This window comes from Tachyglossus aculeatus, unplaced genomic scaffold, assembly GCF_015852505.1.
Source record: "Tachyglossus aculeatus isolate mTacAcu1 unplaced genomic scaffold, mTacAcu1.pri scaffold_88_arrow_ctg1, whole genome shotgun sequence".
Lineage (NCBI taxonomy): Eukaryota > Metazoa > Chordata > Mammalia > Monotremata > Tachyglossidae > Tachyglossus > Tachyglossus aculeatus.
In genome coordinates, this window is record NW_024045096.1 from 453,597 (window position 1) to 480,404 (window position 26,808).

The 26,808-nt window shown below is 56.5% G+C and overlaps 1 protein-coding gene across 1 annotated transcript; it reads left to right on the top strand.

Moving 5' to 3' along the window:
* The first annotated feature begins 566 nt into the window (after nucleotides 1–566).
* LOC119924215 (normal mucosa of esophagus-specific gene 1 protein-like) lies at nucleotides 567–26,808 on the top strand. Its single transcript, XM_038743183.1, has 5 exons — nucleotides 567–577; nucleotides 22,104–22,149; nucleotides 23,856–23,941; nucleotides 25,183–25,243; nucleotides 26,722–26,808. The coding sequence occupies exons 1-5, from the start codon at nucleotides 567–569 to the stop codon at nucleotides 26,788–26,790; spliced, it is 273 nt and encodes a 90-aa protein (XP_038599111.1). The 3' UTR covers nucleotides 26,791–26,808.

Consider the following 26,808-nt stretch of genomic DNA (forward strand, 5'->3'; position numbering starts at 1 on the left):
GGGGCCAGGATTGGGCAGCAGAGGGAGACAAGGGCCGGGAGGCAGAGGGGAACCAGGACCAAGAAATGGCAGGTGACCAGGGCAGGGAGGCAGATGGGACCATGGCTGGGAGGCAGAGGGAGACCAGGGACCGGAGGCAGACGGGGACCAGGGCCAGGATGCCGAGGGGGATCGAGGCAGATAAGCAGGGGGTACCAGGATATGCAGGCAAAGTGCAACCAGGGCTGGGAGGCAGAGGGGGACCAGGGACGGGAGGCAGAGGGGTACCTTGGCCAGGAGACCCGGAGGCCAGGGTTGGGAGGTAGAGAGGTACCTGGGCCGGGAGACAGGGGGACTAGGGCATGGAGGTAGTGGGGACCCCGGGCTGGGCTGGAGAGAGACCCAATTGCCCGAAGGTAGAGGGAGACCAGAACTAGGAGGCACAGAGTGACCAGGACCGGGAGGTAGAGTGGGATTAGGGCCTGGAGGCAGATGAAGACCAGGGCCAGGAGGCAGAGGGGGCGGCGGCGGTGCGGAGCGGACGTGTGCTCGGTCGCTTAGGCTTTTGTGGTGTTGCGGTGGTCGCCATGGTTCGTGAGTGCGGGACCGGGGCGAGGACGGGCGGGAGTGTCGATATTTGTAATAATAACAGTAGTGATGGCATTTATTAAGCGCTTACTATGTGCAAAGCACCATTCTAAGCGCTGGGGAGGTCGCAAGGTGATCAGGTTGTCCCACGGGGAGCTGAGCCTTAATCCCCTCAAAGCCCTACTCAGAGCTCACCTCCTCCAGGAGACCTTCCCAGACTGAGCCCCCTCTTTCCTCTCCTCCTCCTCCCCCTCCCTATCCCCCACCTTACCTCCTTCCCTTCCCCGCAGCACCTGTATATGTGTATATATATTTGTACATACTTATTACTCTATTTATTTTGTACATATCTATTCTATTTATTTTATTTTGTTAATATGTTTTGTTTTTTTGTCTGTCTCCCACTTCTAGACTGTGAAACCGCTGTTGGGTAGGGACCGTCTCTATATGTTGCCCACTTATACTTCCCAAGAGCTTAGTACAGTGCTCTGCACACAGTAAGCGCTCGATAAATCCGATTGATTGAATGAATGAATGAAAGAGGGGCATCTGGGCCGGGAGACAGGTGGACTAGGGCCGGGAGGAAGAGGGGTACCTGAACTGGGGGACAAGGGGACCAGGGCCAAGCGTGAGAGGGGAACCAGGGGTGAGAGGCGGGGGGGACCAGGGCAGGGAGGTAGATGTGGACCATGGCGGAGAGGCAGAGGGGAATCAAGGCTAAGAGGCAGATGGGTACCTGGAACCGGAGACGGGAACCGGGCTGGGAGGTAAGGGGAGTTTCTCGACTGTGAGCCCGCTGTTGGGTAGGGACCGCCTCTATATGTTGCTAACCTGTACTTCCCAAATGCTTAGTACAGTGCTCTGCACACAGTAAGCGCTCAATAAATGCGATTGAATGAATGACTGAATGAATGATCCAGGGCTGGGAGGTACAAGGTGACGAGGGCTGGGAAGAACCACAGCACCAAGCAGGTAGGCAGAGAGGGATCAGGTCCGGGTGGAAAATAGGTACCAAAGCAGGGAGGTAGAGGGTACCTAGGGCTGGAGGGAGAAGGGGACCAGGACCAGGAGGCAGAGGGGTACTAGGGCCGGGGGACAGGGGGACCAGGGCCTGGATGTAGAGGGATACCAGGGCCTAGAGGGCGGCCGTGAACAGGTCTGGGAGGCAGAGGGGGACCAGGGCCAGGGGGCAGAGTGCTACCTAGGTCCGGAAACAGGGGGACCAGGGCCTGGAGGTAGAGGGGGCCCAGGGCCGGGATGGAGAGAAGGGCCAGGGCCAGGAGGTAGAGGGTGACCAGGGCTGGCAGGCACAGGGAGACCAGGACCTAGAGGTACAAGGCGACAAATGCTGGGAAGAACTGGGGCATCCTGCCGGTAGGCAGGGAGGGACTAGGTCCAGGCAGAAGATGTGGACCAAGGCTGGGAGGTTGAGGTGAACCAGGGCCCGAGGGAGAAGGGAACAAGGGCCAGAAGGTCGGGGGGATCAGATCCAGATAGTAAAGTGGGACCAGGGCTGAAAGGCAGCAAGGGACAAGGGCCGGGAGACAGAGGGCGACCAGGGCCTAGAGGTAGAGGGGGACCAGGGCCAGGAGGCAGAGGGTTACCTGGGCCGGGAGACAGGGGACCAGGGTCGGGAGGCAGAGGGGGACCGGGACCCCGCGGCAGAGGGGCACCAGGGCCAGGAGGCTGAGGGGCTCCTGGGCCAAGAGGCAGAGGGGGACCAGTGCCAGGAAGCAGAGGGGTTCCTGGGCCGGGAGGCAGAGGGGGATCAGGGCCGATAAGCAGTGGAGACTAGGGTATGGAGGCAGAGGCGGACCTGGGCCGGGAGGCAGATGGGGATTAGAGCCGGGAAGCAGAGGGGTACCTGGGCCCTGAGACAGGGGGACCAGGGCCACGAGGTAGAGGGGACCCAGGGCTGGGAGGCAGAGGGTACCTGGGCCGTGAGACAGGGGGATCAGGGCCATGAGTTAGAGGAAACCCAGGGCTGGGACGGAGAGAGGCCCAAGGATCTGAGGTTAGAGGAAGATCAGGACCAGGAGGCACAGAGGGACCAGGGCCGGGAGGCAGAGGAGGACCAGGGCGGGGATGCAGAGATGGACCAGGGTCTGGTGGCAGAGGTGGACCAGGACTTGGAAACAGAGGGAGACCAGGGCCAGGAGGCAGAGGGTGACCAGGGCCAGGAGGCAGAGGGGGATCAGGGCCGGGAGGCAGAAGGGGACTTGGGCCGGGAGGCAAAGGGTGACCTGGGCCAGGAGGCATCGGGTGACCAGGGCCAGGAGGAAGAGGTGTACCTGGGCCAGTAGGAAGACGGGAGACTAGGGCCGGGAGGCAGAGGGGGACCAGGGCCGAGAAGTAGTGGGGACAAGGTCATGGAGGCAGAGGGGGACCAGGACCAAGAAGCGGTGGGGACAAGGGAAGGTAGGCAGGGGGGGACCAGGGTCTGAAGACAGTGGGGGACAAGGGCTAGGAGGCAGAGGGTTACCTGAGTCAGGAGACGGGGTTCCACGGCTGGGAGGCAGAGGGGTACCTGGGCCGGCGGTCAGGGGGACCAGGGCCGAGAGGCAGACGGGGACCAGAGCCGAGCGGCAGTGGAGGATCAGGGCTGAGAGACGGGGGTACCAAGGTATAGAGGCAGTGGGGGACCAGGGCCGGGAGACAGGGGGACCAGGGCTGAGAAGCTGAGGGGGGACCTGTGCCGAGCGGCAGAGGGCGACCAGGTCAGAGAGGCAGAGGCAAACAAAAGCCCCGAGGCAGAGGGATACCTGGGCCGGGATACAGGGGACTAGGCCGGGAGGCAGAGAGGTAACTGGGCCGAGAGACCGGGGACCAGGGCTGGGAGACATAGGGTGAGCAGGGAAAGGAGGCAGAGGCGTACATGGGCTGGGAGGAAGAGAGGGACCAGGGTCTAAAAGTTGTGGGGACCCGGGCCGGAAGCGGAGGGGAACCGAGGCCAAGAGGCAGGGGGGACCCGGGAAGTGAGGCAGAGGGGCACCAAGGCCAGTAGGTAGAAGGGGACCAGGGTGGGGAGGCAGAGGGGGACTTGGGCAGGTAGTCAGAAGGAGACCAGGTCCAGGAGGCAGAGGGGTACCTGGGCCAGGAGGAAGGGGGACCAGGGCTGAGAGGCAGAGCGGAACCTGGGCCGAGAGGCATGGGTGGCCCAGAGCAGGGCGGCAGAAGGGGACCAGGGCCGGGAGGCAGAGGGAGACCAGGGCCATTTCGTAATGGGGGGCAAGGACCAGGAAGCAGAGGGGTGCCTGGGCCCGAAGACAGGGGGATGACAGCCAGGAGGCAGAAGGGGACTACGGTAGGGAGACAGGCAGCAGGGCCAGGTGGTATATCAAGGCTGGGACGGAGAGGGGGACCCGGGTCTGGAGGCAGAGGGGTAATTGGGCCAGGAGATAGGGGGAACAGGGCCACAAGGCAGAGAGGGATCAGGGCTGGGTGGCCGAGGAGGACCAGGGCCGGGAGGCAGATGGATACCAGAGCAGGTAGGCAGAGGGTGACCAGGGGCAGATGGCAGAGGGTTACCTGGGCCAGATGCCAGGGGGACCAGGGCAGGGAGGCAGAGGGGTCCCTGGGCCGGGAGACAGGGGAATCAGGGCCGAGAGGCAGAGTGGGGATCAGGGCCGAGAGGCAGGGGTAGACCAGGGCTGGGAGGCAGAGGGGGACCAGGGCCTGGAGGCAGAGAGGGACCAGGGCTAGGAGGCAGAGCGTTACCTGGGCTGGGAAACAGGGGGACCAGGGCCGAGAGGCAGAGGGGGACCAGGGCCGGGAGACAGATCAATCAATCAATCGTATTTATTGAGCGTTTACTGTGTGCAGAGCACTGTACTAAGCGCTTGGGAAGTACAAGTTGGCAACATATAGAGACAGTCCCTACCCAAAAGTGGGCTCACAGTCTAAAAGGGGGGAGACAGAGAAAAAAAAACAAACATACTAACCAAATAAAATTAATAGAATAGATATGTACAAGTAAAATAAATAAATAAATAGAGTAATAAATATGTACAAACATATGTACATATATGCAGTTGCTGTGGGGAAGGGAAGGAGGTAAGATGGGGGGGATGGAAAGGGGGATGAGGGGACAGATGGGGACCACGGCAGGTAGGCAGAGGGGGAGTAGGTCCAGGAGGCAGGGGGACCAGGGCCGAGAGGCAGAGCGGAACCAGGGCCGAGAGGCATGGGTATCCCAGGGCAAGGCGGCAGAGGGGGACCAGGGCCGGGAGGCAGAGGGGGACCAGGGCCATGTCGTAATGGGGGGCAAGGACCAGGAAGCAGAGGGGTGCCTGGGCCCGAAGACAGGGGGATGACAGCCAGGAGGCAGAAGGGGACCATGGTAGGGAGACGGGCACCAGGGCCAGGTGGTATATCAAGGCTGGGACGGAGAGGGGGATCCGGGCCTGGAGGCAGAGGGGTAACTGGGCCAGGAGATAGGGGGAACAGGGCCACAAGGCAGAGAGGGATCAGGGCTGGGTGTCCGAGGAAGACCAGGGCCGGGAGGCAGATGGGTACCAGAGCAGGTAGGGAGAGGGCAACCAGGTCCAGATGGCAGAGGGGTACCTGGGTCAGATGGCAGGGGGACCAGGGCAGGGAGGAAGAGGGGCCCCTGGGCCGGGAGACAGAGGTCCAGGGCTGAGGCAGATGGGGGATCAGAGCCAAGAGGCAGGGGTACGCTAGGGCAGGGCGGCAGAGGGGGACCAGGGCCGGGAGGCTGAGGGGGACTAGGGCCAGGAGGCAGAGGGCTACCTTGTCCGAGAGGAAAAGGGGGACCAGGTTCGAAAAGCAGGGGGGACAAGGGCAAGGAGGCAGATGGGGACCAGGGCCGGTTGGCCGAGGAGCACCAGGACCGGGAGGCAGATGGGGACCTGGGCATTTAGGCAGAGGGGGACCAGGTCCAGGAGACAGAGGGGTCCCTGGGCCTGGAGACAGGGGGATCAGGGCCGAGAGGAAGGGGTGGACCAGGGCAGGGAGGCAGAGGGGCACCCGGGCCGGGAAGCAGAAGGGGACCAGGGCCGCGAGGTGAAGGAGAGCAATGACTGGGAGGCAGAGTGGTGTCTGGGCCAGGAGACAGTGAGACGAGTGCCAGAAGGCAGAGGGGTACCAGGCTGGGAGACGGGCAGCAGGGCCGGGTGGTATATGGGACCCAGGGCTGGGAAGAAGAGGGGGACCCGGGTCTGGAGGCAGACGGGGACAAGGGCTTGGAGGCATTGGGGACCAGGGCCAGAAGACAGAGGGGGACCAGGGCTTGGAGGCAGAGAGGGACCAGGGCTGGTAGACAGGGGGACCAGGGATGAGAGAAGAGGGGGACCAGGGCCGGGAGGCAAATGGGAACCAGGGCGGGTAGGCAGAGGTGGACCAGGGCCAGCAGGTAGAGGGGTACCTAGGCCGGGAGATAGGGGGACCAGGGCCGGGAGGCAGAGGGGGACCAGGGCCAGGAGACAGAGGGGTACCTGAGCCTGGAGGCAGAGGGACCAGGGTAGGGAGGCAGAGGTGTCCCTGGGCCGCGATACAGGGCGACCAGGACCGAGAGGTGAAGGGGTCAAGGACCTGGAAGCAGCGGGGTGCCTGGGCCGGGAGGCAGGGGGACGTCGGCCAGGAGGCAGAAGGAGACCAGGGCCGGGAGATGGGCAGCAGGACCGGGTGGTATATGGGACCAAGGGCTGGGACGGAGAGGGGGACCTGGGCCTTGAGGCAGAGGGGGACCAGGGCCTGGAGGCATGGTGGGACTAGGGCATGTATTCAGAGGCGTCCAGGGCCAGAAGGCAGAGGGGTACCTGGGCCGGGATACAGGGGGACCAGGTCAGGGAGGCAGAGGGGTCCCTGGGCCAGGAGACAGGGGGAAAAGGGCCAGGAGTCAGAGGGGTAAATGGGCCGAAAGACAGGGGAGCAGGGCCTGGAGGCAAAGGGGCACCAGGGCCTGGAACCATAGGGGAGACCAGGGCCAGAAGAAAGGGGGGTACCTGGGCCTGGAGTCAGAGCGTGACCTGGGCCAGGGGTCAGAGGGGTACCTGGCCTGGGAGACTAAGGGGGACCAGGGCGGGAATGTGGGGGACAAGGGCAGGGAGGCAGAGGGGGACCAGGGCCTGGAGGCAGAAAAGGACCAGGGCTAGGAGACAGAGGGGTACCTGGACCAGGAAATGGGGACCAGAGCCGGGAGGTATAGGTGATCCAGGGCCGGGACTGAGAGAGGGATCAGGGCATGGAGGTTGAGAGAGACCAGGGCCTGGAGGCAGAGACGGACCAGGACTAGGAGGGAGAGGGGTACCTGGACCAGGAAACAGGGGGACCAGGGCCGGGAGGCAGAGGGGTACCAGGGCTGGGAGACAGGGGGACCAGGGCGGGGAGACAGAGGGGTAACTGGGCCAAGAGACGAGGGACTAGGACCGGGAGGCAGAGGATTACCAGGTCCAGGAGTCAGAGGCATACCTGGGCTGGGAGGTAATGAGGGACCATGGCCGATAAGTCGGGGGGACCAGGGCCGGGAGGCAGAGGGGGGCAAGTGCTAGACGGCAAAGGGGTACCTGGGCCGGAAGGCAGATTGGGACCAGGGCCAGGAGGCAGGGGGAAGTAAGGCAGGGAGTCAGAGGGGGACCAGGTCCGGGAGGCAGGGGGGGGCAAGTGCTAGACGGCAAAGGGGTACCTGGGCCGGAAGGCAGATTGGGACCAGGGCCAGGAGGCAGGGGGAAGTAAGGCCGGGAGGCAGAGGGGAACCAAAGCCGGGAGGTGGAGGGGGGCGAGGGCCGGAAGGCAGAGGGCTACCTGGGCCGGAAGGCAGAGTTGGGTCAGGGTCACGAGGCAGGGAGTCAGAGAGGGACAAGGGCTGGGACGCAGAGAGGGAACAGGGCCAAGAGGTAGAGCGGGACCAGGGCCAGAAGGAAGAGGGGTACCTGGGCCCGGAGATGGGGGACCAGGCCCGAAATATAGAGGGGACCCAGGCCCAGGATGGAGAGAGACCCAAGGGTCTGGATGTAGAAGGAGAACGGGGCCGGGAGGCAGAGGGGGACCAGGCCTGGAAGGTAGAGGGGGATCAGGGCCAGGATGTAGAGGGGTACCAGGGCTGGGAAAAGGGGGAGCAGGCGCGGGAGGCAGAGGGGTACCTGGGCGGGAGAACGGGGGACCAGGGCTGGGAGGGAGAGGGGACCCTGGGACGGGACGGTGAGTGATCCAATGGCCGAGGCAGAAGTAGACTAGGGCCGGGAGGCAGAGGGGTAACAGGGCCAAGAAGAGGGCGGCCAGGGCAGCGAGTCAGAGGGGGACCCCCGAGCTACCCCCGAGGCAGGGGGGTAGCTGGGCCAGGAGACAAGGCGACCAGAGCTGGGAGGCAACCAGCCCAGGGCAGGGCTGGACTCTGAGACCCAGAGCCAGAACGGAGAGTGACCCAAGGTTCTGAAGGTAGAACGAAACCAGATCCGGGGGCACGGAGGGACTAGGACCGGGAGGCAGAGGGTGACCAGGGCAGGGCGGCAGAGATGGAACAGGGCCAGAAGGTAAAAGGGTTACCTGGGCCGGGAGATGGGGGACCAGGGCTGGGAGGTAGGGGGTAACCAGCTACAGGATGGAGAGAGACCCATGGGCCTGGAACTAGAAGGAGGCAAAGGCCAGAGGCACAGGGGAAAAAGGCCAGGTGGGTAGAGGGGGACCAGGGCCGGGAGACAGAGGGGGACCAAGGCCAGGAGGCAGAGGGGCACCTGGGCCAGGAGGCTAAGAGGTACCTGGTCTGGAAGGCAAAGGGGGACCTGGGTCGAGAAGTGGGCGGACAAGGGAAGGGAGGCAGATGGGGATCAGGGCCTGGAGGCAGAAGGGCAACAGGGCCAGGCGGCAAGGGGTTCCTGGGCCGGGAGACGGGGGACTAGGGTCGGGAAGCTTGGGTGACCAGGGCTGGGAGGCAGAGGGGGATCAGGGCCAGGAGGCAGAGAGGTACCGGGGCCCGGACAAGGGGGACCCGGGTCGGGAGGCAGAGGGGGACCAGGGATAGGAGGCAGAGGAGTACCTGTGCGGGGAGACTTGGGGTCCAAGGCCGGGAGACCGGGGGACCTAGGCCGGGAGGTAGAGGGTCCCAGGGCCGGGATGGAGAAAGGGGCCAGGGCTTGGAGTTAGAGGGAAACCAGTGCTGGCAGAACAGGGGAACTCATGGCCAGGACGGAGTGAGTCCAATGGCCCATGGCTTGGAGGGAGAGGGGGACCAGGGCAGGGAAGCAGAGGGATACCTGGGCCAGGAGACAGGGGGACCAGGGCAGGAAGGTAGAGGGAGACCAGGGCTGGCAAAACAGGGGGACCAGCGCATGCAGGTAGAGAGGACCAATGGCCGGGACGGAGAGAGACCCAGTGGCCTGGAGGTGGTGGGAGACCAGGGCCGGGAGGCCCAAAGGGACCGGGAAATGGGGGACTAGGGTTGGGAGGCTAATTGTTGGGTAGGGACCGTCTCTATTGTTGCAAATTTGTACTTCCCAAGTGCTTAGTACGGTGCTCTGCACACAGTAAGCGCTCAATAAATACGATTGAATGAATGAATGGGTGACCAGGGCCCGGAGGCAAAGGGGTATCTAGGCCGAGCAGGGAGAAAGTCAGGGAGGCAGAGGGCAACCAGGACCCGGAGAAAGAGGGGGACCAGGGCCGGTAGACAGGGAGACCAAGGCCGGGAGGCAGAAGGGTACCTGGGCCAGGGGACAGGAGGACCATGGCTGGGAGGCACAGGGTACCTGTGCTGGGAGACAGTGGGACTAGGGCTGAGACCCAGAGAGGAACCAGGGCCGAGAGGCGGGGCGTGACCAGGTCAGAGAGGCAGAGGCCGGCCCGGGTCGGGAATTTGAGGACTAGTGCCGATAGACATGGGGACAAGGGCCGGTGGACACGGGGACCAGAGCCGGGAGGTAGAGGGGACCCATGGCCAGAAAGGAGAGAGACCCAGTGGCCTGGAGGTAGAGGGAGGCCATGGCCTGGAGGCTGAAAGGGACCAGGGCCGGGACGCAGAGGGGGACCTGGTCCTGGAGGTAGAGGAGGACCAGGGCCAGGAGGCAGAGAGGCACCAGGGCCGCTAGACAAGGGGACTGGGCCCAGGAGGCAGAAGGGTCTCTGGCCGGGAGACAGGGGGACCAGGTCCGGGAGTCAGAGTGGTACCTGTGCCGGGAGACAGGGAGACTAGGGTTGAGGAGCAGAGGGGAATCAGGCCCGAGAGGCAGTGGGTGACCAGGTCAGAGAGGCAGAGGCGGACCAGGGTCGGGAAGCAGAGGGTGACCAGGGCAGGAAGACAGAGGGGGACCAGGACCGGGAGGCAGAGGGGGACCAGGGCCGGGAAATGGCGATTAAGCCGGTAGGCAGAGTGGTACAACTGCCTCCCTGCCCTTGTACCCCCGGCTTCTCAGAAGTAAAGGGGAACTAGCGCCGAAAGTCAGAGGGGGACCAGGGACTTAAGGCAGGGGGCGACCAGGGCAGGGAGGCAGAGGGGGACCAGAGCGGGGTTACATAGTGGGAATAAGGCTAGAACACAGAGGGACCATGGCCAGACGTTTGAGGGGACCCAGGGCCGGGAGGCGGAGGGGGACCACGGCAGGGAGGCAGTGGGGTACCAGGGCCAGGAGGCAGAGGGGTACCTGGGCGGGGGTTCAGGGTTGGGAGGATGAGGGGGACCAGGGCCCGGAAGCAGAGGGGTACCTGGGCCACAAGGCAAAAGGGGACCAGGGCCGAAAAGGAGCGGGAGACAAGGGCAGCGAGTCAGAAGGGACCAGGTCCTGGAGGCAGAGGGGGACCAGGGCCAAGGGGCAGAGGGGTACTTAGGCTGGGAGATGGGGGACCAGGTTTGGGAGGCAGAGGGTACCTGTCCCGGGAGACAGTGGGACTAGGGCTGAGAAGCAGAGGGGAACCAGGGCCGAGAGGCGGGGCGTGACCAGGTCAGTGACGCAGAGGCCGGCCTGGGTCGGGAATTTGAAGACCAGTGCCGGTAGACATGGGGACCAGGGCCGGGAGGCAGACGGGGACAAGGGACGGTAGACACGGGGACCAGGGCCGGAAGGTAGAGGGGACCCATGGCAGAGGGGGACCAGGGCCGGGAAACGGGGACCAATCAATCAATCAATCGTGCTTATTGAGCGCTTACTGTGTGCAGAGCACTGTACTAAGCGCTTGAGAAGTACAAGTTGGCAACATATAGAGACAGACCCTACCCAACAGTGGGCTCACAGTCTAGAAGGGGGAGACAGAGAACAAACCAAACATATTAACAAAATAAAATAAATAGAATAGGTATGTACAAGTAAAATAAATAAATAAATACAGTAATAAATATGTACAAACATATATACATATATACAGGTGCTGTGGGGAAGGTAAGGTAAGAAGGGGGGGATGAAGAGGGAGACGAGGGGGAAAGGAAGGAGGAGGCTCAGTCTGGGAAGGCCTCCTGGAGGAGGGGCCTCCTGGCAAGGCCGCAGGTCCTGCGGGCAGATTGATTCCTCTGCCTCCCTGCCCTTGTCGCCCCGCTTCTGGGAACTAAAGAGGAATTAAGGCTGTCAGGCACAGGGGAACCATCGGCGGGAGGCAGAGGGGGACCAGGTCAGGGTGGTGTGGGGGACCAAGGCCAAAGGGGGGAGTTGGGGAAGGGAGCTAGGGCAGGGAGTCAGAGGCTTACCGGCCAGTAGATGGTGGACCTGGGCCGGGAGGTATAGCAGAACCAGGGCCAGGAGGCAGAGGGGTGCCTGGGCCGGGAGGCAAAGTGGGAAAAGGGTCGAGAAGCGGGGGGAAAAGGGAGGGGAGGCAGAGGTTTATCTGGGCCGAGAGACGGGGGACCAGGGCCGGGAGGCGCTTAGTACAGTGCTCTGCACACAGTAAGCGCTCAATAAATACGATTGAAGGAATGAAAAGGAGCCTAGGACCCGGAGCCACAGAGGGACCAGGGCCTAGAGATAAAGGGGGACCAGGGCAGGGAGGCAGAAGTCGATCAAGGCTGGGCGGCTGAGGGGGACCAGTGCAGAGAAGCAGAAGGAGACCAGGGCCAGGAGGCAGAAGGATACCAGGACAAGAGGCCGAGGGGTTCCCGGGCCCGGAAATGGGGGACAAGGGCAGGGAGGCCGAGGTGTACCTGGGCCGGGAGGCAAAGGGTGACCAGGACAAAGAAGTGGGGGCGACAAAGACAGAGAGGCCGAGGGGGACCAGGGCCTGGAGGCAGAGAGGGATCAGGGCTAGGATGCAGAGGGGTACTCTGGCCGGGAGACAGGAGAACCAGGGTCGAGACGCAGAGGGTCCACAGGGCCGGGAGGCAGATTGGGACCAGGGCGGGTAGGCAGAGGGGGACCAGGGCCAAGAGGCAGAGAGGTACCTAGGCCTGGTGACATGGGACCTGGGACGGAGACTCACCCAAGGGCCTGGAGGTAGAAGAAACGAAGGCCGGGAGGCCCTGGGGGACCAGGGCTGGTAGGCACAGATTAAACATTTCTGGGTGTCAGGGAAGACCAGGGCGGGGTGGCAGGGTCAGACCAAGGCCAGGAGGCAGAGGGTACCTGAACTGGGAGACAGGGGGACCAGTGCTGGGAGGTAGAGGGGTACCTGGGCCGGGAGGCAGATGGGGACCACGGCGGGTTGGCAGAGGGGCACCATGGCCAGGGAGAAGAGGGGCACCATGGCCAGGGAGAAGAGGGTTACCTAGGCCAGGAGACAGTGGACCATGACCAGGAGGCAGAGGGGTAACTGGTTCTTGAGACTGGGGGACCAGGCCGGGAGGTAGGGGAAACCCAGGGCCTGGAGGTGGAGGGGGGACCAGGACAGGGAGGCAGTGGGAGACAAGGGCCAGGAGGCAGAGGGGTGCCTGGACCGGGAGACACAGGATCAGGGCTGGGAGGATGAGGGGGACCAGGGCCCGGAGGCAGAGGCGTTCCTGGGCTGTAAGGCAAAATGGGACCAGAACCGAGAAGCAGTGGGGGACAAGGGCAGTGAGCCAGAGGGGGACCAGGTCCTGGAGGCAGAGGGGGACCAGGGCCAGGAGGCAGAGGGGTACTTGGGCCGGGAGACGGGGGACCAGGGTCGGGAGGCAGAGGGGCACCTGGGCCGAGAAACGGAGACCAGATCCTGTGGGCAGATTTTTTCCTCTGCTTCCCTGCCCTTGTCCCCCCACCTCTTGGAACTGAAGGGGAACTAGGGCCGTCAGGCACAGGGGAACCATGGATGGGAGGCAGAGCTGGACCAGGGCAGGTTGGCAGCAGGAGCCAGGGCCAAGAGGAGGGGGGCGACCAGGGCAGGGAGGCAGAGGGGGACCAAGACCTGGAGGCTGGGGGTGACCTGGGCCGGGAGGCAGAGGGGAACTAGGCCGGGAGGCAGAGGAGTACCAGGGCCGGTAGATGGTGGATCGGGGCCGAGAGGTAGAGGGGGACCAGGTCCAGGAGGCAGTGGGGTACCTGGACAGGGACGCAAAGGGGGACCAGGGCCGAGAAGGGTGGGGGACAAGGTCAGGGAGGCAGAGGGGGACAAGGTCCGTTAGACAGGGGACCAGAGATGGGAGGCAGAAGAGTACCTGGGACGGGAGACAGGGGGCCTGGGGATGGGAGGCAGAGCGGTACTTGTGCCGGGAGACGGTGGGACTAGGGCTGAGAAGCAAAGGGGAACCAGGGCCGAGAGGTGGGGGGCGACCGGGTCAGAGAGGCAGAGGCCGGCCAGGACCTGGAAGCAAAGGAGAAGTAATCATGTTGATGGTGTTTATTAAGCCCTTACTGTGTGCCAAGAACCGTACCTAAGCCCTGGGGTAGATACAAGAAAATCAAGTTGGACACAGATCCTATCCCATTCAGATTCATTCATTCAATCGTATTTACTGAGCGCTTACTGTGTGCAGAGCACTGTACTAAGCGCTTGGGAAGTACAAGTTGGGAACATATAGAGACGGTCCCTACCCAATAGTGGGCTCACAGTCTAGAAGGGGAAGAGAGAAAACAAAACAAAACATATTAATAAAATAAAATAAAATAAATAGAATAAATATGTACAAATAAAATAAATAAATGGAGTAATGAATACGTACAAACATATGTACCTATATACAGGTGCTGTGGGGAGTGGAAGGAGGTAAGGCTGGGAGGATGGGGAGGGGGGGAGGAAGGAGGGGTCTCAGTCTGGTAAGGCCTCCTGGAGGAGCTGAGCTCTCAGTAGGGCTTTGAAGGGTTCTCAGTCTAAACTGGAGGGAGACCGGGAATTTAATCCCCACTTTCCAGATGAGGAATCTGAGGCACAGAGACGTTACGGGAACGTGACTACCAGCTCTGTGTGATTGTACTCTCCCAAGCTTTTAGCACAGTGCTCTGCACACAGTAAGTGCTTAGTAAGTACAGTTGCTTAATGAACTTGCCAAAGGTCCCGCAGCGGGCAGGTGGTGGAGCTGGGATTAGAACCCAGGGCCTCTTACTCCCAGGTCCATGCTCTTTCCTCTAGGCCACTTTTCCCCTTGCTGCTTACCAATGCTTTTTCTCCTAAGGACTAGGTGTTTGTTCATCTTGTCCAATTTTGAGCATTGGCATTTTTTTCTTAAGATTCAAACATGATCCCATTTTGCTGATGTCAAAGGTTCCACTTGTATATAAGCCAAATAGATTTTACATGACTCAGTGAGACAGTGGGTGACATAGTAAGGGCTCAAAAGCTGTTGACCCTGGTTAACGGCTTGAAGAGTGCTTGGTCTTAGTAGGTCTGAAAGCCATACTGTGGGGTGCGGTATTTCAGGAGGCAGATAATGATAATAATAACGATGATATTTATTAAGCGTTTACTGTATGTACATTACTGTACAAAGCTCTGGAGTAGAGAAAAGCTAATCAGGTTGAACACAGTCCCTGTCCCACATGGGGCTCACGGTTTTAATTCCAATTTTCCAGCTGAGGGAGAAGTCAAGTGATTTGGCCGAGGTCACCCAGCAGACAAATGGGAGCTGGGATTAGAACCCAGGTCCTCCCGACTCCCGGGCCCGGGCTCTGTCCACTAGACTGTGCCGCTTCCGGTAGCAGGATGGCATGTCGGCGGACGTAGGTCTTACAGCGATTGCTCTTTCCTAGGGAAGGCTTTCGATTCTGAAAATCTGCACTGAGAAAACTCCCCCGGGGGCGGACGTATCCATGGAAAGTTTGGCAGCACAGACCCACCAGTTCTCCGGAGCCGACCTGATGACACCCAGATCTACATCTCTGCCCCTGCTCTCTCCCCTTTTCTCCAGGCTCGCATCTCCTCCTGCCTTCAGGACATCTCCATCTGGATGTCTGCCCGCCACCTAAAACTCAACATGTCCAAGACTGAACTCCTTGTCTTCCCTCCCAAACGCTGCCCTCTCCCTGTCTTTCCCATCTCTGTTGACGGCACTACCATCCTTTCCGTCTCACAAGCCCTCAACCTTGGTGTCATCCTCGACTCCGCTCTCTCGTTCACCCCTCACATCCAAGCCGTCATCAAAACCTGCCGGTCTCAGCTCCGCAACATTGCCAAGATCCGCCCTTTCCTCTCCATCCACACCGCTACCCTTCTCATTCAAGCTCTCATCCTATCCCGTCTGGACTACTGCATCAGCCTTCTCTCTGATCTCCCATCCTCGTGTCTCTCCCCATTCAATCCATACTTCATGCTGCTGCCCGGATTGTCTTTGTCCAGAAACGCTCTGGGCATGTTACTCCCCTCCTCAAAAATCTCCAGTGGCTACCAATCAATCTGTGCATCAGACAGAAACTCCTCACCCTGGGCTTCAAGGCTCTCCATCACCTCTCCTCCTCCTACCTCACCTCCCTTCTCTCCTTCTACAGCCCGGCCCGCACCCTCCGCTCCTCTGCCGCTAATCTCCTCACCGTACCTCGTTCTCGCCTGTCCCGCCATCGACCCCCGGCCCACGTCATCCCCCGGGCCTGGAATGCCCTCCCTCTGCCCATCCGCCAAGCTAGCTCTCTTCCTCCCTTCAAGGCCCTACTGAAAGCTTACCTCCTCCAGGAGGCCTTCCCAGACTGAGCCCCTTCCTTCCTCTCCCCCTCTCCCCCCTCCATCCCCCCCATTTTACCTCCTTCCCTTCCCCACAGCACCTGTATATATGTATATATGTTTGTACGTATTTGTTACTCTATTTATTTATTTTAGTTGTCCATAGCTATTCTATTTATTTTATTTTGTTAGTATGTTTGGTTTTGTTCTCTGTCTCCCCCTTTTAGACTGTGAGCCCACTGTTGGGTAGGGACTGTCTCTATATGTTGCCAACTTGTACTTCCCAAGCGCTTAGTACAGTGCTCTGAACACAGTAAGCGCTCAATAAATACGATTGATGATGATGATGATGACCTCAGTAACCTGTGCCGAGAAGTGAGTTCCCACATGGGGGTCAGTTAGCGCAGGGCTCAGAGCAGAGGAAGTGCTCAGGAAATACTGTGAATTGGAGGAGGTGCCAGCAGGAGAGAGGGGGCCACCCGGGAGAGGATTGAGACAGAGCTCGGTATTCTGGCCTGACTCTGTTCAGATGTTCCGGGAGATCGGAAGTCTTCAGTCTGGACATCAGCTCTCCTTGGATTCCATCTACACCCCCCGACTTCCTGCAGGAAGCCATCCCAGGTGAACCGGTGGTTTAGGAGGAAGGCAGTTTCCCACCCCCAAACTCAGCCTCGTCCTTTTTGTTGCCCCTCCCCGACGACATCTCCCCCTGCCGTAGCCAACCCAACGAACTGGAGAAGTCATTTTAGGTTTTGGTTATTTTGGTTCCAATTTCCTAAAGGGCTCAGGAAGCCTGAAGGATATTTGGAGGAGAATCCTGTCATTCTAGACTGTACACTCCTTTTGGGCAGGGAATGTGCCTGCTAATTTGGTTGTGTTGGATTCTCCCAAGTGCTCATTACAGTGCTTTGCACACAGTTAGTGCTCAATAAATAGCATCGATTGATAGCTTAGCACACGTGTTTTTTCCGAGGCGAGAGGTCCTTGGGGTGTCTCTCTCATGGAGAGTGCACCAGTAGTAACCACTGATTCAATGGCAAATTACCAGGAAGATGACATTCATTCATTCATTCATTCAATCATTTTTTGAGCGCTTAGTATATGCAAAGCACTGTACTAAACGCTTGGGAGAAAGTACAAAGACACATTTCCCTACCACCTCCCAAGACTGTGTTCTGAGCTTATTATTCTGTAGCCTCTTGCTTGGAGCTGCTCCCACAGACTTGTTCCTGAACATGGGGTAGAAAGAAGTTTGACCTCCCAACCTGTTCCATCAAACTAACAAATTTGCTCGATTCCCTTTAAGGCTGCCTTGCTAGCTCTGCAGGAGAATGGTCTGGAAACCACCCCCGTGAAACAGGAGCATTTCGTGAGATCCCTAGTGACCGTGCGACTATCGATGTGCCAGAAAGACTTGGATTTTTATGAAGGCTTATTTGGAAAACAAGAATTATTCTCTGATTTAGAGAAGCTGTAAAGACCGCCCGTCCATTGTTTGGTCCTGTGGACTGCAACCTCACATTTGGTGGTTGACGTTTGTGTCCGGGCGATGACCCCAGTGTTCTGGGGCACCATCCACACGGTCTTGTATCTGGGAAACAGCAATGTTTGCCTGCTTCTTTATAAAGGACCTTTAATTATCGTTTGACTGAAACATGCCTCTCTTCATTTGAGGAGCCAGAATTCTCAGCCACCATTCAGATAGCAGTAATTATAATAACAATAATAATAATAATAATAATAATAATAATAATAATAATAATAATAATAGTAGTAGTATTTGTTAAGGTAATGGTCAGGGAATATGTCTGTTTTGTTGTTTCGTTGAACTCTCCCAAGCACATAGAATGGTGCCCTGCACACAGTAAACACTCAATAAATATGACTGGTTGATTGGCTTACTGTGTGCAGAGCACTGTGCTAAGCCCTGGGCAAGAGGACACAGGTGGGACCTGGACAGAGACCCTCTCCCAAGGAGGTGCTCCATCTGTGACTCTAGGTCACATCGGGAACAAGTAGGCAAACATTAAAACAGCATCAAGGGCCAGGGACAAATACACAGTGCACAAAATCCAAGTCAAAGACTCTCCCAAGTCTTTTGGTTTTTTTATGATGTTTATTAATCGCTTTAATGCATGTCAAGTGCATTGTTCTAAGCACTAGGGTAGACACAAGCTAATCAGGTCGGATGCAGTCCGTGTCCCACATGGAGATCACAGTCTTAATCTCCATTTTCCAGATGAGGTGACTGGGGCTCAGTGAAGTGACTTATCCCAGGTCATACAAACAAGGTATCCCAGGTCAGGCGAACAAGTGGCAGAGTCGGAATTAGAACATGGAGCCTTATGACTCCCGGGCCCACGCTCTATCCAGGTGGCCACACTCCTGCTCTTTGGAGTTGTCCATGCAATAGGCATGGGAATGTAATTCCACCCAGCACATGTTTGGGCCCAAGTCCCCAGTGTCAGCCACCTCTCCTGGTTGAGGGTTTTTGCGGTTTTCTTTTATGGTATTAAGCACTTTCCATTCATTCAATTGTATTTATGGAGTGCTTATTGTGTGCACAGCAATGTACTAAGCGTTTGGAAAGCACAATTCAGCAACAGAGATATCCCTGAACGCAATGGGCTCACAGTCTAGAAGGGGGGAGACAGATATCAAAATAAGTAAACAGGCATCAATAGCATCAATATAAATAAATAGAATTACATATAAATACACAGTAATAAATAGAATTATAAGTATATACATGCATATACAAGTGCTGGGGGACAGAGGAAAGGGGAGCTTAGTCTGGGAACCCCTCCTGGAGGAGGTGAGCTTTCAGTAGGGCTTTGAAAGAGGGATGTGTGCTAGTTTGGCAGATTTGAGGAGGGGGGGCATTCCAGGCCAAAGGTAGGGCCAGGGGTCAACGGCGGGACAGGCAAGAACGAGACACAGTAAGAAGGTAAACGGCACCAGAGGAGTGAAGTGTGCGGGCTGGGATGTAGAAGAAGAGAAGGGAGGTGAGGTAGGAGGGGGCGAGGTGATAGAGAGCTTTGAAGCCAATAGGGTCTTTGCTTGATACGAAGGTTGGTAGGCAACCACATACTATATACCAGGCACTTTACTAAACGATGGGGTAGGTCCAAGATGATCAGATCGGACACAGTCCCTGTCCTGCCTTAGCTCACAATCTTCATCTCAATTTTACAGATGAGGTGACTGAGCCAAAGAAAAATGAAGTGACTTGCCCAAGGTCACGCAGCAGAGTGTTGTATTATTAACCATATTTATTGAGTGATTACTATATGCAAAGCACTGTGCTAAATGTTTGGGAGAGGACAATATACCATCAAACACATTCCCTGCCTACAACCGAGCTCACGTTCTATAGGGGGAGACAGACATTAATATAAATAGATAAATAAATTACAGACATGTGCATATGTGCCATGGGAAAGGGAGATAGGATGAGTGAAGGAGCAAGTATGAGTGGAAAAGAAGGGAGTGGAAGAAAAGTGTTCAGTCAGGGAAAGCTTCCTGGAGGAGATGGGCTTTCGATAAAGCTTTGAAGTGGGGGAGAGCAATTATCTGTATGAAAGGAGGAAGGGATTTTCCAGGCCAGAGATAGGTTGTGGGTGAGAGCTCGGCAGCGAGAAAAATGAGATTGAGGTACAGTGAGAAGGTTAGCAACAGAGGAACAAATTTACAAGCTGTGTTGGAGGAGAGTAGCAAGGTGAGGTAGGAGGGGGCGAGGCGATTAAGTGCTTTAAAACCAATGATGAGTTTTTGTTTGCTGCGGAGGTAGATGGGCAACCACTAGATTTTGTAGTGGGGAAACAAGATCTGAATGTTTTTGAAGGAAAACGATTCGGGGAGCAGAATGGAGTATGGACTGGATTGGGCAGAGACAGGAGGGAGGTCAGCAAGGAGGCTGATTCAGTAATCTAGGTGGGCTAAGATAAGTGCTTGAATTATTGTGGTAGTTTGGATGGAGAGGAAGGGGTGACGTTTGGCAAGGTTGGGAAGGTAGAACTGACAGGATTTAGTGATGACTTGAATATGTAGGTGGAATCAGCGAGGAGTCAAGGATAATACAAAGGTTATGGGCTTGAGAGACAGGAAGGATGGTGGTGCCGTCGGCAGCGATGGGAAAGTGAGCAGGAGGACAGGGTTCATAGGGGAAGAAAAGTTCAGTTTTAACCATATTAAGTTTGAGGTGACGAGAGGACATCCTTGAAGTAAGGAGGAAATGCAAGAATGCAGAGAAGGAGCGAGATCAGGGCTGGAGTTGTAGATTTGGGTGTCATCAGCATAGAGGTGATAGTTGAAGCTGTGTGGGCGAATGAGTTTCCCAAGGGGGTGTACATGGAGAAAAGACAGGGACCCAGAACTGAACCTTGAGGGACACCCACAGTTAGGGGATGGGCTCAGAGGAAGCAGTGGGGTGAGAGAGGCCCCCCACTCACACCAGTGGAGCGAATGTCTGTTGGGTTTTGGGGGCCAGGAAAAAGGGGGCTTAAGAATGTACCACTGCCGGGCAGGGAGTTGCTCTGGTGAGGGGGCAGGGGGAGGGAGAAACCTCCACTTGGGCTCCTTGGAGTTCAGCCATCAAATGCACCCAACGAGGTTTCTGATAATCAAGTGACAAGTTCCTAAATTTTCCATCTGATGGCTGAGAGTAGAGGGCAGGAATTGGGAAACTGGCCTGAGTAGAGGGCAGGAGTTGGGGAACTGGCCCAGCCTCGCCTCTTCCCTTAGTACCGTCCAAAGGAGGGAGAAGATTCTGGAAGCCACTGGCAACTGGGACACTGAGAGGGCTGTGGAGGCTTGAAGTGAATCCCTGTCCTTGGCCGACTTGTCCCGCTCTACCTGTGTGTTGTCTGGTGAGTGACTGATTTGATTCGGGGGGTGGGAGACCAGTGTTTGGGGGTGGGGGTTGTCTTTGAGGGGACCCATTGTCCTGGGACCAACAGGTGGCCATAGCCCAGCATGGCAGTAACATCCCTAAGGCAGCCATCTGAGGCAGACTTGTTACAGCCTGCCGTGATGGTGGCAGCAGCCCCTCAAGACTCAGCCTAGTGGGAAATGATGATAATATTTATGGTATTTATTAAGCGCTAACACTTTGCCAGGTACTGTTCTAAGTGTCAGGGTAGATACAAATTAATCAAGTTGGACACAGTCACTGTTCCCCGGGTGGCTCACAGCCTTAATCTCCATTTTACAGATGAGGGAACTGAGGCCCAGAGAAGTGAAGTGACTTGGCCAAGGTCCCGCAGCAGACAAGTGGCAGAGCCGCGATTAGAACACAGGTCCTCGTAACTCCTAGGCCCATGCTCTACCTACTAAACCATGTTGCTACTGCCCCTCCCTCCTCTTCTCAGGATGCCACGCCCTGGGCACACAGCTGTCCACACGCCTCCACTTGTGACTTGCTAACCTCAGGTAACATCTGTTTTTTGGGTAGGGACCTTCTCTATATGTTGCTGACTTGTACTTCCCAAGCGCTTAGTACTGTGCTGTGCACACAGTAAGTGCTCAATAAATGTGATTGACTGAATGAAGGCCCACCCCTGTTGGGAGCACTCATTAATCAATGGCATTCATTCATTCATTCAATCGTATTTATTGAACTCTCGTGCGCAGGGCACGGTACTGAGCGCTTTGGAGAGGACAGTAGACAATAGGGTACGGGTTTGGGAATCAGAAGGACATGGGTCCTAATCCCAGCTCTGCCATTTACCAGCTGTGTGATTTTGGGGAAGTCACTTCGCTTCACTGAGCATCAGTTCCCTCATCTGTAAAATGGGGATTCAACACATGGACTGTGTCCAACCTGATGACCGTGTATCTCCTGCAGCGCTTAGAACAGTGCCTGACACAGAGTGCTTATAAATGCCATTTTAACACAAATATAGTAAGGAGAAACTAGAGCTCTAATCCCATCTCTGTCAGTGGCCTCGTCTCTGTGACCTTGGACAAGTCATCTCTTAGTTTCTTCATCTCCTTCCCTATTAATTAATTAACATAGTTTTAGTTATGGTACTTGTTGAGCACTTACGCTGTTCTAAGCACTGAGGTAGATACAGACCTCACCACAACCTGCTTGCCCTGCCCTCAGCAGCAGCTCTTTTCAAAGGCCACCCTCCCTCCTTTCTTCCTCCTTAAGGGTATTTTGTTAAGCACTTACAATGTGCCAAGCACTGTTCTAAGAGCTGGGGTTGATACATAGTAATCAGGCTGCCCCACTTGGGGCTCACATCGTAATCCCCATTTTACAGATGAGGTCACTGAGGCACAAAGAAGTTAAGTGGCTTGCCCAAGCTCACAAAGCAGACAAGTGGCAGAGTTGGGATTAGAACCCTTGGCCTTTTGACTCCCAAGCCCGTGCTCTTTCCACTGTCACGCTGATCTCCTCTTTTCTCCCTCTTTTCCTTCTTCCTCTCTCATTGCTCCCTCCTGCTCCTCTCACTCCTCTGCCCCTCTCTTTCTCCCTGCCCCTCCCTCCCTCCTGCCACTCTCCCTCGATCCTGGGCCCACGCCCCCGGCTCCCCTGGGGGCCGCCTGTCCCAGCCCGCCCTGACCAGACTCTCCCCTGCCTGCTTGCCCCCTCCTAGGCTGGCCACCATAGGCATTTTCCAAATCCTGATGAAGAAGAAAGAGGTCGGCAGTGTTCCCCTCCCTCGGCCCCTTCCCCACTTCCCCCTGCCCCCGTCTGTTCCTTCGACTGGGCTGGGGGCTGGGGCGGGGGGGAGATCTCACTCCCACTTCCCTTATCTCCTCCCTCCTACTCCCCCAAACCCAACCATCCTTATTTACTCCCCAATTCCTTTGCCTCCCGGCTACCCCCACCTCCCTCTTCCCAAATCTCTCCCCTGCAACTACCTTAACCTTCTTTCTTCTCCTCCTCCTCTGCTCCTCCTCTGCTCGCTGCTACACCTACCTCCGTCCCGCACCTCTTTCTCCCCCAGTCTCTTTCCCCCTGCTACCCCTTCCCTTGCCTCTTCCTCCCGCTTCTTCTCCCATTTCCTCCCCATCTCCACCCATCTCCTCCCTCCACCTACTTCTCCCCAAGCACCTCCCCCATGTCTTCTTACCATCTCCTCCCCTGCTAGCCCTACCTCCTTTCCCCCACTTCCCCCTCCCCATTTTCTCCCCCCAGTTTCCCCCATTTCCTCCTCTTCTACCCCTACCTTTTTCCAACTTCTTTATTCCCCTACCTCCTCCCCATCTCCTTCCCCCAACTCCTTCTCCCCCATCTCCACCCCCTGCTACCCTAACCCCTTCCTCCACATCCTCTTCCCATCTCCTCCTCTGCTACTCCTACCTCCTTCCCCCCACTTTTTCCTCCCCATCTCCTCCCCCCACCCTGCTATCCCTATTTCCTCCCCCCACTTACTCCTCCCCATCGTCTACTCCCACTGTCCTCCATTTTTCTCCTTGGCTACTCTTACCTCCTTTCTTCCCACTTCTTTCTTTCTTCCCCCATCTCCTCCCCTCTCCTCTTCCCTCCTCCTTCTCCCCCAATCTCTTCCCCTTTCTATCCCTCCCTCCTCCCCAATCTCCTCCCTGTTACCCCTATCTCCCCACCCTCAACCCCGGTTCCTTTTTTTCCTCAATCTCCTCCGCCCTGCCACCCTTCCCCCTCCTCATCCCAGCTCCCCCAGGGCCATCTGACCCTGACCCCGGCCCCTGACCGCCATATGGTCAGTGGCTACCAATCAATCTGCGCATCAGGCAGAAACTCCTCACCCTGGGCTTCAAGGCTGTCCATCACCTCGCCCCCTCCTACCTCACCTCCCTTCTCTCCTTCTACAGCCCAGCCCGCACCCTCCGCTCCTCCACCGCTAATCTCCTCACCGTACCTCGTTCTCGCCTGTCCCGCCATCTACCCCCGGCCCACGTCATCCCCCGGGCCTGGAATGCCCTCCCTCTGCCCATCCGCCAAGCTAGTTCTCTTCCTCCCTTCAAGGCCCTACTGAGAGCTCACCTCCTCCAGGAGGACTTCCCAGACTGAGCCCCTTCCTTCCTCTCCCCCTCGTCCCCCTCTCCATCCCCCCATCTTACCTCCTTCCCTTCCCCACAGCACCTGTATATATGTACATATGTTTATACATATTTATTACTCTATTTATTTATTTATTTATTTTACTTGTACATATCTATCCTATTTATTTTATTTTGTTAGTATGTTTGGTTTTGTTCTCTGTTTCCCCCTTTTAGACTGTGAGCCCACTGTTGGGTAGGGACTGTCTCTATATGTTGCCAATTTGTACTTCCCAAGCGCTTAGTACAGTGCTCTGCACATAGTAAGCGCTCAATAAACACGATTGATGATGATGATGATATGTGCCTTGGCTGCTCCCTAGCTCATCCCGCTGGCCACCATCGTCACCATCGCCGGGTTGGGAGCCATCTGCGTGTCCGTGTACTCTCTCTTCAAGACGGCCGTCATGTGAGTAGCAGGCCCCAGGACCTGTCCGGCAGTCAATCCATCAATCGATCAGTCGGTGGCATTTATTGAGCACTAAGTGGGTGCAGAGCACTGCACTAGTGTTCGGGAGACTACAGTAGAACAATGTAATGGACGCACCCCCTACCCACGGTGAGCTTACAGTCTAGAGAGGGAGGCAGGAAAGTATGAGATGTGACACAGTGTAAGGATAGAAACCTAAGTGCTTTGGAATAGGGATGGGGTGAGTATCAGTGGCTTAAGGGGCATCCATACAGCAACTACTCTCCCTGCCTTCAAAGCCTTATTGGAGGCACATCTACACCAGGAGGCCTTCCCCAACTAAGCCCTCCTCTTCTCCTACTCCCTTCTGCATCTCCCTGACCTGCCCCTTTATTCATCACCCAACCCCCACAACTAGCTCCACAGCATGTAGGTACATATCTGTAATTTATTTCTAATTAATGTCTGTCTCTCCCTCTAGACTGTAAGCTTGTTTTGTAGGGAGGGAACGCGTCTGCTACTTCTGTCGTACTGGGCTCTCCCAAGCACTTATTACAGTGTTCTGCATACAGTAAGTGCTCAATAAATACCGCTGATTGATTGATTGATTGATTCAGTTCCTGTTCAGGGCTGCTGGGGTTTCGTGGGGTTGAAGGAGAGTACAACATAATTAAATCAATCAATGGTATGATCAATCAATTAATGAGCACTTGCTGTGTGCAGAGCATTGTACCGTTTGGGATTACAACCAAACAAAACAATCAATCAATGGTATTTATCAAGCACTTACCGTATGCAGAGTACTGCACTAAGTTTTTGGGAGAGTACAATAAACAGAATCGGTAGACACGGTCCCTGCCCACACCGGGCTTGCAGTCTACAGACGAGCTAACAATCAATGCTATCGATTGGGTTCTCTCTGTGAGCAGAGCACTGCATTAAGTGCTTTCGCGAGTACAATATAACAGATTTGGTAGACACGGTTTCTGCCCACAACAAGCTTAGAGTCTAGACACGAGTTTACAATCGATGGTACTTACTGATCTCTTACTGTGTGCAGAGCACTGCACTAAGCGCTTGGGCGATTACAATATAACAGAGTTGATAGACACGTTCCCTGCCCCCAATGAGCTTCCAGTCTGAGGTGGGGGGCACCGGATGGGAAGTTCAGAAATGTCATTTTCAGGGGGACACTACAACTGCTTAGTGTCTTTCCTAACAGATGCCCTCTTGGGCTTCAGCCTCAACAGGTCCAGAAATCCAGAGCCATGGGAGAACGTGGATCCTACCCAGCCTCAAAAGGTAACGGTCCCACCTCCTCCCCGTCTTCTGAAGGGCCCCTCCGTCCCCCACTGATCAATGGCAGGCTCCTTGACCTGATGACTTTGGTCTTGAGCCCAATCCTCTCAGAGGGGCAGCTGTCTGCAGCCTCCCTGCCCTGCCCTGCCGTCTGGGCCCCAGGATGAGCAGCATTGGTGCCACTTCTTGGTGTGTGAGTGGGGAAGGAAGGAAGCACGGGGGCATTTGGGCAGAGTGGGCCGGTCGACGTGGGAGAGCAGGTGGACCAGAAAGGCCATCTCCTGGATCTCTATGATCCCGGTCTGACCCAGGGATGAGGAGGGACACTGTGGGACTGAAACAACCATTTTGCTTTTGTTTTTTATGGTATTTGTAAAGCACTCACTATGGGCCAGGCACTGTACTAAGCACTGGAGTAGATACAAGCTAATAATAATACGCTTACTATGTGTCAGGCACTGTTCTAAACATTAGCATAGATACAACCTAATCTGGTTGGACACATCCATGTCCCACGTGGGGCTCACAGTCTTAATTCATATTTTACAGATGAGAGAACTCAGGCACAGAGAAGAAAATGGACTTCTTTAATGCTATTTGTTAAGTGCTTATTCTGTGCCAGGAACTGTACAAAGTGCTGGGGTAGATACAAGCTAATCTGGTTGGACACAGTCCCTGTCCCACATGGGGCTCACAGTCTTAGTCCCTATTTTACTAATGAGGGAACTGAGGCACAGAGAGGTGAAGTAACTTTTCCTAATGGCATTTGTTAAGCACGTACTATGTGCCAGGTACTTGTTCTAAGCACTGGGGTAGGTAGAAGGTATTCTGGTTGGACACAGTCCCAGTCCCACATGGGGCTCACGGTCATGGGTCTTAATCACTGGTTCACTGGTCTTAATCACTATTTTACAGATGAGGTAACTGAGGCCCAGAGAAGTGAAGTGACTTGCCCAATGTCCCCAAGCAGACAAGTGGCAGAGCCAGGATCAGAACCCATAACCTTCTGATCCCCAGGCCCATGCTCTGTCCATTAGGCCATGCTGTCGCAGTCCCTGTCCAACATAGAGCAGAGAACTATTTTCTGGGTGAAAATCAAGGGAAATCACTTTCTATTCATTTATCAATCAGCAATATTTCCCAAGCACCTACTGTCTGCAGAACAGTATACAAAATACCCGGGAGAGGACAATAATGTTAATAAATAGCATTCCTGCCCTCGGTCAGTCAGTTCGTGTTTGTTGCACACTTACTTTGTGCAGAGCACTGTACTTAGCACTTGGGAGAGTACAACATAACAATATAACAGAAACGTTCCCTGCCCACAGTGAGCTTGCAGTCTAGCAGGGAAAGCAGAGATTAAGAGAAATAAATAAATTACAAATATGAACATAAGGAGCTTAGGAAACTTAGGATCTAGCAGAATGTATTCTCCAGGGTTGCGGTTCCTGGAACGCAGGTTTTTTCTCCCTGCTCTGCAGTTACTCTCGATTAACCAGCAGTGGAAACCCATCGAGGAACTGCAGAAGGTGAGAAGGCTGACCAAGTGACCAAGAGACCGAGCCACC

Excerpts from the sequence above, each read along its gene's own strand:
- LOC119924215 (XM_038743183.1), top strand. Across the intron at positions 23,942-25,182 it reads CTCTTCAAGACGGCCGTCAT|CCTCAACAGGTCCAGAAATC; the intron begins GTGAGTAGCAGG and ends CTTGGGCTTCAG. Across the intron at positions 25,244-26,721 it reads ATCCTACCCAGCCTCAAAAG|TTACTCTCGATTAACCAGCA; the intron begins GTAACGGTCCCA and ends CCTGCTCTGCAG.